The 12065-nt window shown below is 41.8% G+C and overlaps 1 protein-coding gene across 2 annotated transcripts in view; it reads right to left on the reverse strand.

Annotated features, from left to right (window-relative positions):
• The window catches only part of LOC145349912 (BRCA1-associated RING domain protein 1-like), a 194223-nt gene that overhangs the window by 147111 nt on the left and 35047 nt on the right, over positions 1–12065 (reverse strand). For both annotated transcript variants that reach the window (XM_080198578.1, XM_080198579.1), the window contains one exon: positions 787–1817. In XM_080198578.1, coding sequence (XP_080054704.1) covers positions 787–1817 — 1031 coding nt within the window. The remainder of the gene's footprint in view (positions 1–786; positions 1818–12065) is intronic.

Genomic DNA, 12065 nt, shown 5'->3' on the forward strand with positions numbered 1-12065 from the left:
CAGATATCAATATATTTAAAAGGAAAAGCCCAATGCTGTGGATGCTAGAAATCTGAAATAAAAATGGAAAGTGCTGGAGGCACTTAGCAAATTGGGCAAGTCATCTGTGCAGAGACAAATAGTTAACATTTCAGGTCTAGTGTCCTAATATGGGAACTGGATGATGTTAGACATTAAAGTAGAGAGTATTTTCTAATGATGCATAGTCAGCAGGGTGGTCTGAACCCTGGGGTCTAATCACCTCCCTTCCCACGTTTCCAGGCCATGGTGGTCCTCCCCTCACTTCTGACTTTTCTATGCCCTCTGTAATTCAGCAGAGAGACAGGCTATCTGAACCAACTGGTTCACGCCAGAGCGACATGGTGGCACAGTGGTTAGTGCTGCTGCCTCACAGCGCCAGGGACACAGGTTCAATTCCGGCCTTGGGTCAGTGTCTGTGCGGAGTTTGCACATTCTCCCCGTGACTGCATGGGCTTCCTCCCACAATCCAAAGATGTGCGGGTTAGGTTGATTGGTCATGCTAAATTGCCCCTTTGTGTCAGGGAGATTAGGATTACAGGGATAGGACTTGGGTGGGATTGTTGTTGGTGCTGGCTCGATGGGCTGAATGGCCTCCTTCTGCACTGTAGATTCTATGCCAGTGTTCAGAGTTTGAGCAGAAACCTATAGATGATCTGGAATGACGCACTGACAATCTGCTATGGGAAGCTCAGAACAGAAGTAAAATGAAAGCAATTCTAAAATGAATGCTTTTGCCAAGTGTCAGCTTTTAGTGGTGTACTGTACCTTTATGGCAGCAATGTGAAGTGGAGTTTCACCCTTGTGATTTCTCTTCATCGTGGGAGTAACAGGAGAGATCGGAGTCATTGCACAACTTCCAGGCGGCAGGTTTTTAAACGTAGGTAGTGGCGTTCGAGGAGTTCGAGGAGATTTCTGTTTTGCACATTGCTTTCTTTGACTATTGTGTCCGCTGGATGGTGTACTACAACTGTTTTCTGAAGAGAAGGCTTGCGTCCCATTAATATTCTCAGTCAAGTCTGATCTAAGCTCTGGAGTAGCTGGAAATCTCTGTTGTGTGAATTTAGCAGGCTCACGTACATTCGCACTATGACTTGCGAGTGGTTTTTCAAAGCAAGAAGAACTCTGAACTTCTTTTCTGCTCCTTTTTGAAGGAGTTTTGCTGCTTGAATCTGACGATTTCCTTGATCTCTTAGCATTGAAGATGGTTGTTGGCACAGGAATGAGAGAAAAAGTGTCTTCTTTCTTCTTGACAGTTTGATCCAACTGTTCAAGGGAATCATCCTTGCGAGTGGGATCCTTCACAGTGGGAGATGCTTCAGGAGGATCATTAATCATATTTTTCTTTGAAGACTCTGCACTGGTGCCAATCAGACTGTCAGCTGGACTTGTTTGTCCCTGACTGCTGAAGACCACTGGCTGGTTGTAAAATGAGACAACTCGATCACCATCTATTTCTCCAGGGCTGTCATTTTCCCGCCCCATTTTCTGGCTTCTTTTCTTTCCAAAGCCCCAACCTTTATTGGCATCAGCCAATCTTTTCCGCACTGCCTGTTTTGACTTGGCCGGAGGTTTCCTCTTTGGAGAGTCATGTGGAGGGGAAGGCGAAGACAAGAATTCAAACACAGAAGGTGATGCCCCGTTGAAATTGGAGCTTGGATTTGCTTTCGGATCCTTCTTCGTAACATTCATATCCAGCACATACCTCATTTTTTTACTGCGTGGACTGAACCACGTCCTCATTTGCCATTTTTTATCTTCAGGCCTAATTTCTGGTCCAGCTGGATCACATTTAGCAACTAAAATTAAGAAGGAAATTAGAAAATGATTAAAAAAAAACAAATACTTTGCACGTAATTTTCAATAAGTGGTATATCCAAAATAAAATCTACTTTCAGACACAAAACTCCAAGTTTCCTGCATCTTGCATTAAGGAATCCCCTTTTCCCCTGAAGCAAGGTTAGGACAAAAGGAATCATTACCTCAAGGGTTCTATCTCACTCCTCTCTTTGCAATGCCAGAGAGTCCAGATTTCCAGTCAGTCCAATTTTAGCCTTCTCCACTGCAGTACTTAATGGTGTAATCGTGTCGATTACCTGGGCCATTTACAGTAGGCCTAAACACAAGGCCAGAGAAAACTGCTGCACTGAGGGGGAAAAAAAGGTTTCTTCTCAATCTGTATTCCTACATTACAAAGGCGAGTTTACATCAAAAGTATTTGTTTGGCTGTAAAGCTCTTTGAGACATGCTGAGGTTGTGAAAAGTGTTACAAGAACATAAGAAATAAGAGCAAGTGTAGACTATTCTGCTCCTCGAGCTTGCTCTGCCACTTAGTACGATCTTGGCCAATCTCCTGCCTCAATTTGTGCCCGCTTCCCATGCCTTTTGATGCCCTAAGAGATCAAAAAATCTCAACACTTTAGGGTCAACAATTTCAGAAGATTCACAACCACTTGAGTGAAGGAGTTTCTCATCTCACTTTTAAATGATTGGCCCCTTATCCTGAGGATGTGGGGGACAGGGCTTTGCATTGGTACACCCTTGGTCTTACCTAGCTTTGTACCAGTAGCGAACTCTTGGTCCCTTTCTGTAATAGCTGAGGCCTCAGGAGTGACCCTTGCCTTACTACAGACTAACATGAAAATGCTTCACTTATCCCTACTCTATCCTGCCTATTAACTAATCCTCCATCTATGCTATTACCTCCAATTCCATCTCATCATGCTTATTAACCTTTTATAGCACCTGAACAAATGTCTTTTGAAAATCCAAGAACATTACATCCATGCTTGCCCTTTACCAACCTTCCTAGTTATACCCTCAAAATTCTTAATAAACCTAGCAAACATGATTTTTGCTCTCATAAAGCCATGTTGCCTTTGTCTGATCATATTAGTATTTTTTAAATGAATTGTTAATAATTCCTTAACAATAAATTCCACGTTTTCCTGACAACTGGCCCAGGTTAACTGGCCCTGTAGTTCCCTGCTTTCTCTCTCCCTCCATTCCTGAATAGTGGTGTTACATTCACTAATTTCAAATCTGCTGGGACCATTCTTAGGTCCAAAGAATTTTGAAAACTCAAAAATCAGTGAGGTTAAAAAATACCAAGTTTTTTTTCTTTGCATCGACCCAGCCACTTGATCATTTAACTGTCTTTATGTTGATCTAAGCCAATATTCATAGAATCCTACAATGCAGAAAGAGGCTGTTCAGCCCACTGAGTCTGCACTGGCCATAATCCCACATAAACCCATGCATTTACCCTGGCTAGTGTCCCATGACACTAAGGGGCAATTTAGAATGGCCAGTTCAACTAACCTGCATATTTTTGGACTGTGGGAGAAACCAGAGTACCTGGAGGAACCCCACGCAGACATGGGGAGAACATGCAGACTCTGCACAGACGGTGACCCAAGCCAGGAATTGAACCTGGGTTCCTGGGGCTGTGAGGCAGCAGTGCTAACCACTGTGCCAGCCGAAGAATATTGAAGCTTTAAATTCACCAGGTAAGGGATGAGGGGAGGAGGATTAAAAACAATTTTTGACGAAGTGGAGAGGACAAAAATGCAAAACGCTAGTGTGTTGTTTTACTTTTTATTGACAGTAAGTGAACCTATTAAGAGTGGTATCATAGCATCATATGAACAAGAACCACAGGTCTATAAATCTAGTCTATCCACTGTATATTTCTGCTGAATGTTTTAATAAGCATGAATTCTACATGTTGGCAAGAATCCATCTCGTTGCTTCTTGAAACTAATTAAGCTTTCTTGTCCACCGCACATGCCACAGGCATGTTCAATATATTTACCACATTTTAGTTAAATAGTTCCTCCTGCCATACCTATTTCATGCTGAACTTAATCCATAAATCAAGTCCACATGTTTAAAACAGGATTTTAAAAATTCAAATTAGGGACTGTATACTCCTTACCACATTTAAGAATAATAAGTGAGTGTTCCATTATTTAAAATAGTGAAATTATATCTCTCAATTACTTTTGGCTGCAAGACTCAGCTGAAAAGCAATCTGAAGGCTATGATTATACCCAGTAATTAGCCGTCAACACAATCTGCACTATTCCACAATGCACCAACAGGACAGTGGAGTCAAATTATCTTTTAAAAAGCGTTTAGATAGTTACGTGGGTATGATGGATATAGAGGGATATGGGCCAAATGTGGGCAATTGGGATTAGTTTAGGCATTTTAAAAATAAAGGTGGCATGGACAAGTTGGGCTGAAGGGCCTGTTACCATGCTGTAAACCTCTATGGCTCTATAAATTCTGTGTGATCCAAATGTAGTCTTAGAGAGAGTGATTGCTAATTTTCCCAGTATCTATGTAAAACAGAATATTTAGCATTTGCCTCACAATTTGTGAGCTTTGATCAGGTGGCATAGTGGTTAGCGCTGCTGCCCCACAGCGCCAGGTTCAATTCTTGGCTGGGGTTACTGTCTGTGCGGGCTCTACATGCATTGGAAGTTTATTTATTAGTCACAAGTTGGCTTACGTTAATACTGCAATGAAGTTACTGTGAAAATCCCTCAGTCGCCACACTCTGGCACCTGTTTGGGTACACTGAGGGTGAATTTAACATGGCCAATGCACCCTAGCCAGCATGGCTTTTGGACAGTGGGAGGAAACCTACCGTGCCACCTGTGTCTGCCTGGGTTTCCTCCCACACTCCAAAGATGTGCTGGTTAGGGTGCACTGGCCATGCTAAATTCTCCCTCAGTGTACCCGAACAGGCACCAGAGTGTGGCAACTAGGGAATTTTCACAGTAACTTCATTACAGTGTTAATGTAAACTTACTTGTGACATTAATAAGTAGACAATAAATTTTATTTGCTAACTGTTTCAATAAACAGCCCAGGTTCACTCTAAACTCTCTCCAGAGTTGGTCACTATATTTTGGTTGGAGCCTTACTCCTCACTCAGTCTTTCCTTTTTTTCTAAGTGGGTGGTGCGTGAAATTTTGCAACATGGTAGGGCAAATAACCCTCTTTACTGCCATTTATTTTAGTCTTTTTTTTAAGGAAGTTTGTTTGTATTTTGTTTTGTCTGTGTCAAACCTTGCCCCCTTTTTCTCTCCTTGGCTTGCTTGACCCTCCCCATTGTGTTCTTTCCTATTCTAGATGGCTTCAACAGTAGAAAACTTTCACCAGCTTAAGAGTTTGCCTCACAAGTAGAACAGACAATAGAAAATAGCACTTGAAGTATCAACTCATCCCAACTGAAAGGTATAAAAAATTATTCTCTCTCCATCACATTTGTGCGAGCTTTTATTCTCTCACACCCTTGCATAAGGAGGCCACATACAGCCTTTTGGCGGGTGGGGGGGGAGGGGAAATGCCTAAATGGGGTAAAGCAGCAAAGGATTTTAAGGAGTGCACAATCACAGATCAATGAAATAACAATGCAACTTAACAAAAGTATCACAAAAGGAACATCAAGAAGAAGAATGGGGCAATTACTGCACCATCCCTTAGAAATGTCGTACATACCCTCGTCCAGTAAACCATGGAGAAGTGCTGCCAATGCGCTACAACCATAATAACTTGCACACACATAAGAAAAACACTCAAATTGGAAAGACTGCAACCTTTCATTTTCAAAACTGATAATTATGTCCCAGAATTACTGCACTCGAAGGCTTTATGTGAGGGAGAATGGAGAATGAACTGTTCACGTTACAACCATCCCTAAAATTCTGCTGCTATCAAAGTAAAGAAAACGAACATTCAATACATTGAAGTAATCTCATTTGTCTCTCAATTTCAAAAAGTAAGGAGGCAAAAATATGAAGCAGGCTAGCAGAAAGATTTACTGAATTCAATTCTCTTCCAACAAATGACATCTTACACCAAACAAAGGGGGTTCAACTACACACTGAAAGCCCAATCTTGAAAGGCTGGCTTTAAATTGGCAACTTGTATCATCATTGTCCCAGGCACTAAATGCTTGGCTTTGAGCAGACAAATCCTTTAATTACTTAGAATAATTACAGTAATTCTGCACATTAAATAATAACGCACAAATAAAAGATCTTTTCAAAAATATGAACTGCTTAGCCTCTCAAGCAGACGAAGATGAGATCAGCACAGCTGAAGTGAATCGCTTTTTCTTTTAACCAATTAAAACGAGATACAGGTCATTTCTCACAATGGGGTTTGAAAGGAGATCAGTTGCTGGGCGACTCGTGCCTACAAGGAAAGGAGTCCAATTAAATCAACACCTGTATTAAAGCAACACTTCTCTGTCCAACTACAACCCGACAAAGTTATCCTTTCCACTCAATCAGGGAGCTACCACAATGGAAGCAGTGAACTGAATGCAGAAGGCAGGGCCTTCAACTCAATTCATTGTTCTGGCACACGAATATAATAGAAATTATGGCATGGGTACACAGATGCCTAAGCTTGGTGCTGCTGCATAAATAGCTCACTCTGGTCATTCTGAGCTAGCTCATTCCAGCTGCTGCGCTTCCACAGCTAGGAAATCTAACTGGGATCTGTACAGACCCCTTTTTGCTGCAGCAGTTTCAGGTGACAAAAAACAGCAGCTGTCAGCAAGCTGCCGTTTGCAATCAACTAAGAAAGCAAAGCGGAGGCGTTTTGTTTTATTTTGCACTGCATTTAGCAGCAACTTACAATCAAACTAGGAAGACAGGAACAGGAGTCGGCCATTAACCCACTCAGGCCAGTTCCCATTGTTCAATGAGATTGTGGATAACCTGCAGCCGAACTTCATGGTCTTGTATTCCTCAATACCTTTGGTTAATACAAATTTATCCATTTCAGGTTTAAAATGATCAACAACTGATCTCACATCAATTGCCATTCGCTGAAGGGAGTTTCAAACTTCTGCCAACCTTTGCGCGTAGAAATGTTTCGCCAATCCACTCCCGAGGGTCTGCCTCTAATGTCTTGACTGTGTGCGCCCCCCCTCCCACAGTCCCAACAAGTAGAAATAGTTTCTATCAACCCTATGTGTTCCTGATATCGGACCAAATCAACCCTTAACCTTCCAAATGTTAGATTCAGCTGTTAGCTGAGCTTTCATTAAACCACCCACTATGAGAGAAACTCAAATGAGGGTAGCGTTAATATTATTTACAGTTCAAATTCATTTCCTTCCCGTTTTCTCTCCTCTGGGCAAGCATGCTTGCCCGGGGGAATTGTGCTCACATGCCCTAAATCCTCTTGGACATTGCCTCATACCCGAGCTAATCACAAATTTACACACAGTGTTCAAACACAAGATGCATCACAGCAATTGGTGCTTAACTGCCATCTCGAACAAACTGCTTAATCAATCACAATCAGATCCAACCACTCTCCCAATGTCCCTAACTGGGCAGTAATCAGTGATTGTGCCAAGATGCAGGAAACCCTTTTGGAATATCCATCTTTCTCTTTGCACAATTTACCCCTGCAACATTTCAATTTGAAAAGGCAATAAACGCAATTATTCCATAGAAGGGAACAAAGAACTCGCATTTCTAAGGCACCTTTCACAACTGTATTGCACACTCAAAAAAAAAAAGTTACAACCCGATCTTCACTAGTGGTTAGGATTTGGTGCTCTCACCACCACGGCCCAGGTTTGATTTCCTGGCCAGGAAATGAAAATTTATTAAGGGCGGCACGGTGGCACAGCGATTAGCACTGCTGCCTCACAGTGCCAGGGACCCGAGTTCAATTCCCTGCTCGGATCACTGTCTGTATAGAGTCTGCACGCTCTACCTGTGCCTGCATGGGTTTCCTCTGGGCGCTCCGGTTTCCTCCCACACACCAAAGATGTGTGGGTTAGGTGGATTGGCCATGCCAAATTACCTCTTAGCATCAGGGGGACTAGGTCGGGTAACTGCATGGGGTTATGGGGATAGGGCCTGGGTTGGATTGTGGTCGGTGCAGATTTGATGGGCCAAATGGCTTCCTTCTGCACTGTAGGATTTTATGATTGCAGTGTTAATGTAAGCCTACTTATGACACTAATAAATAAGCTTACTGTTGAGGTGTAGACACTGTTGTAATGTGAATGTTGTCAATCTGCACACAGCAAACGTCCCACAAATAGCAGAGATAACTGTCCACATACTGTTTTTTTTAAAGTAGCATTGGTTTCAGGGCCAGATATTGGTCTGTGCAACTAGAAGAACTCTTTGCTCTTCTTTTAAACAGGATCTTTTTTGCCCATTTGAAACAGATGAGGCTTCAGTTTAACGTCACACTCAAAAAATAATTTCGCAAATTGCTTCTTTACCTTTTACCATCACATTTTCAACAGCCAGCGCAAGATACCAACATAAAAAGCATCGAGAACACACAAGACTTGGAGTAAGCCGTCCCTGGAGCCTGCATGTCAGAAGGCCATGATTGAATAAATCATGGTCTCAACACTGCTTTGCTGTCTACCCCCATAAACCCTGACTCTCTCAATCAAAAATCTAAATCGGCCTCATTTTCAAGTTTGCTGATGACACCACTGTGGTAGGTCAGATCTCAAACAATATCGAGACAGAGCACAGGAATAATGTAGAGAATCTAGTGAACTAGTGCAGCAACAATAATCTTCCCTCAACGTCAACAAAACAAAGGAGATTGTCATCAACTTCAGAAAGCATAGGAGAGAACATGTCCCTTCATACATCAATAGGGACGAAGTGGAAATGGTTGAGAACTTCAAGTTTTTAGGTGTCCCGATTACCAACATGTCCTGGACCCCCCCCCCATGCCGAGACTACAGTTAAGAAAGCCCACCAATGCCTCTACTTTTTCAGAAAACTAAGGAAATTTGACATGTCTGCTACGACTCTCACCAAATTTTACAGATGCACCATAGAAAGCATTTTTTCTGGATGTATCACAGTTGGTGTGTACCAACCCACTTAAGAACAGCTTCTTCCCTGCTGCCATTAGACTTTTGGATGGTCCTACCTTGCAGTAAGTTGATCTTTCTCTATACCCGAGCCATGACTGTAACACTACATTCTCCCCCTTCCTTCTCTGTGAACAGTATGCTCTGTCTGTATAGCGTGCAAGAAACAATACTTTACACCGTGTGCTAATACATGTGACAACAATAAATCAAATCAAAATAATATTCAAACACCAGGCCTCCAGTGCCCCCTGGGGAAGAGAATTCCACAGACCAACAACCGCCTGAGAAAAATATTCGCATCTCCAACTTAAAGAGCAGACCCTGTGTTATTAAACCATGTCCGTAAGTTCTAATGCCTCCCGTAAGGGGGAACATTCTCTCAGCCTCCACCCTGTCAAGTTTCCTCAGGGTCAGCACTCGTTCTTCTCAACTCCAGTGGATACAGAGCCGACATGTCCTTTTCATCCCAGAAAGCAGTCACGTGAATCTTTCTCTGAACTGCTTGTAATGTATATATTCTTAAGGAGACCAAAACGGTACACAGTACTCCAGGTGTGATCTCACAAAGGTTCTAAACAAGTATAGCACCAAACGCATGCGTCACAATAGCTATACATTCCTTTCTGGCACAAAAACACAGAGAAAAGTGGTTCGGCCTTGGTGAATGAAATAATTGAGGGATAGTATTAGATCGTAAGAAGAGTCTAATATAAAGTTTCTAGAAAAGGTAGCAAGCCCGATGGTTGGGAGGAGCACAGGATTCAGCAAAGGAGGACCAAGAAATTAAGATGGAAAACATGAAGTATGAGAATAAAGTTGCAAATAACATAAAAGAGGACTGTACAAGCTTCCTTAAGTCTATAAAAAAAAGATTAGTTAAGACAAATGTAGGTCTCTTACAGTCCAAAATGGGCTGTAAGATTTTATAATAGAGAACAAGGAAACGGCAGAGCCATTAAACAATTATACTGGTTCTGTCTTCGTGGAGGAAGACACAAATAACTTTCCAGAAAAGCTAAGGAACCAGGGGTCCAGTCAGAAAAGAGAATTGAGGAGAATTAGCATCACTTGAAAAAAAAGCTGGAGAAATTAATGGGGCTGAAAGCCAATAAATCCCCAGCATCTGATAATCTACATCCCAGGGAACTACAGGTGGTGGTCATGGAAATAGTGGACATGTTATCATCTTCCAAAAGTCTATAGATTCTAGATTCAACTCGCAGATGGAGTGTAGCAAATTTAACTCTGCTGTTTGGCAAAAGAGAGTGCGAGAAAGCAGGGAATTATAGGCCGGTTTGCCTAATATCACCAGTAGGGAAAATGCTAGTCTATTGTAAAGGAAGTGATTAACAGGGCACTGAGAAAATATCAACAGAATCAGACAAAGTCAACAGGGATTTATGAAATGGGAAATCACGTTTGATTTCCAGGAAATCAAAGGGAGCCTACTGGAACTTTTTGAGTGTCACTTGCAGAACAGTTAAGGGTGAACCACTGGATTTGGTGTATTTTGATTTTCAGAAAGCTTTTGATAAAGTCCCATATAAGAGGTTAGTGTGCAAAATTAAAGTACATGGGATTGGGGGTAATATATTGGCATGGAATGAGAATTGAGAAGCAGACAGGAAACAGAGAATAGAAAGAAATGGGTATTAAGTGACAGGCAGTGACTAGTGGGGTCCTGCAGGGATCAGTGCTTGGGCCCCAGCTATTCACAATATACATCAATAATTTGGATGATGGAATATTTCCAAGTTTGTTGACGACACAAAACGAGGTACGAATGTGAGTGGTGAAGAGGCTATTAAGAGGCTTCAAAGTGACTTATACAAGTTGATTAAGTGGGCAAATGCATGACAGTAAAATGTGGATTAGTGTGAAGTTACCCACTTGCAACAGAGAAAAAGAATCGCAGAGTATTATTTAAATGATTGTAAATTGGGAAATGTTGACATACAAAAGACCTTGGGTGCTTTGTTTACCAGTCACTGAAAGCAATCATGCAAGTGCAGCCATCAGTTCAGAAGGCAAATGGAATGGTAAATTTGACGACACAAAGATAGGTCGCAGAGCAAGTTGTGGAGAGGAAATTAAACATCTGTAGAAGATCTTAGCATGCAGAGGAATTTGGCACGTCGGCTATGACTATCACTAACTTATACAGATGCACCACAGAAACCATCCTATCTGGATGTATCACAGATTGGTATGGCTCCTGATCAGACCAAGACCACGTGAAACCGCAAAGGGTTATGAACGAAGCCCAGGCCATCATGCAAATCAGTCTCCCATCCATTGATTCTGTCTACACTTCCTGCTGCCTTGGCAAAGCAGCCAGCATAATCAAGAACCTCATCTACCCCACACATTCTCTCTTCCACCTCCTCCTGCCAGGAAAAAGATACAAAATTCTGAGGACAACCGACTCAAAAATAGCTTCTTCCCTGCTGCCATCAGACTTTTGAATGGATCTACCTTATATTAAGTGGATCTTTCTCTACACCCTAGGTATAACTGTAAAAACTACATTCTACAGCCTCTCCTTTCCTTCTCTGTGATCAATATGCTTTGTCTGTGCAGTGCAAGAAACAATATTTTTCACTGTATACTGATACATGTGACAGTAAATCAAATGAGATTCCATGGTAGCATGGCATGTTGGAACCCCCAAGTTTAAAGCAATGAATAAAATCAAGATTTTGGCATTTCAATGAGATGTCAATATTGTGGCTTTTTATTTTCATCTTTTGAGAGTCTGCAGCGCCATGGGACTAAAAAAGAATTGACTGTCAAAATGGAGCTTAGAGTACATCAATTGTTCAAACTTAAATTACTTTGCTCAAACCCATCATAATTTGTTTCCTTCACCGAAAAAGTGCACAAAGTCAGCAACAACAAGAGAAAAGAATAGCAGAGTAACAATGAAAATCACCTTGATAACTAGACAAGTTATCACTAATGACATACTTGTTCCCTCTGTAACTCTGTAAAGAGATGCAAAAGATTTGTGCAGCGTCTGTTCTGAACAATAAGTGGAGTGGGACACATTTGCATTTCACTGTCACAATGCAATTGGCTGTGGAAAACTACTGCGTGTTCCTCAGGTGAGCGCGGTGTGTGAAAAGGAATAGGGTGAAAAATCAAATCTTAGCCTGCA

This window comes from Carcharhinus amblyrhynchos, chromosome 11, assembly GCF_965287045.1.
Source record: "Carcharhinus amblyrhynchos chromosome 11, sCarAmb.v2.hapA, whole genome shotgun sequence".
NCBI lineage: Eukaryota > Metazoa > Chordata > Chondrichthyes > Carcharhiniformes > Carcharhinidae > Carcharhinus > Carcharhinus amblyrhynchos.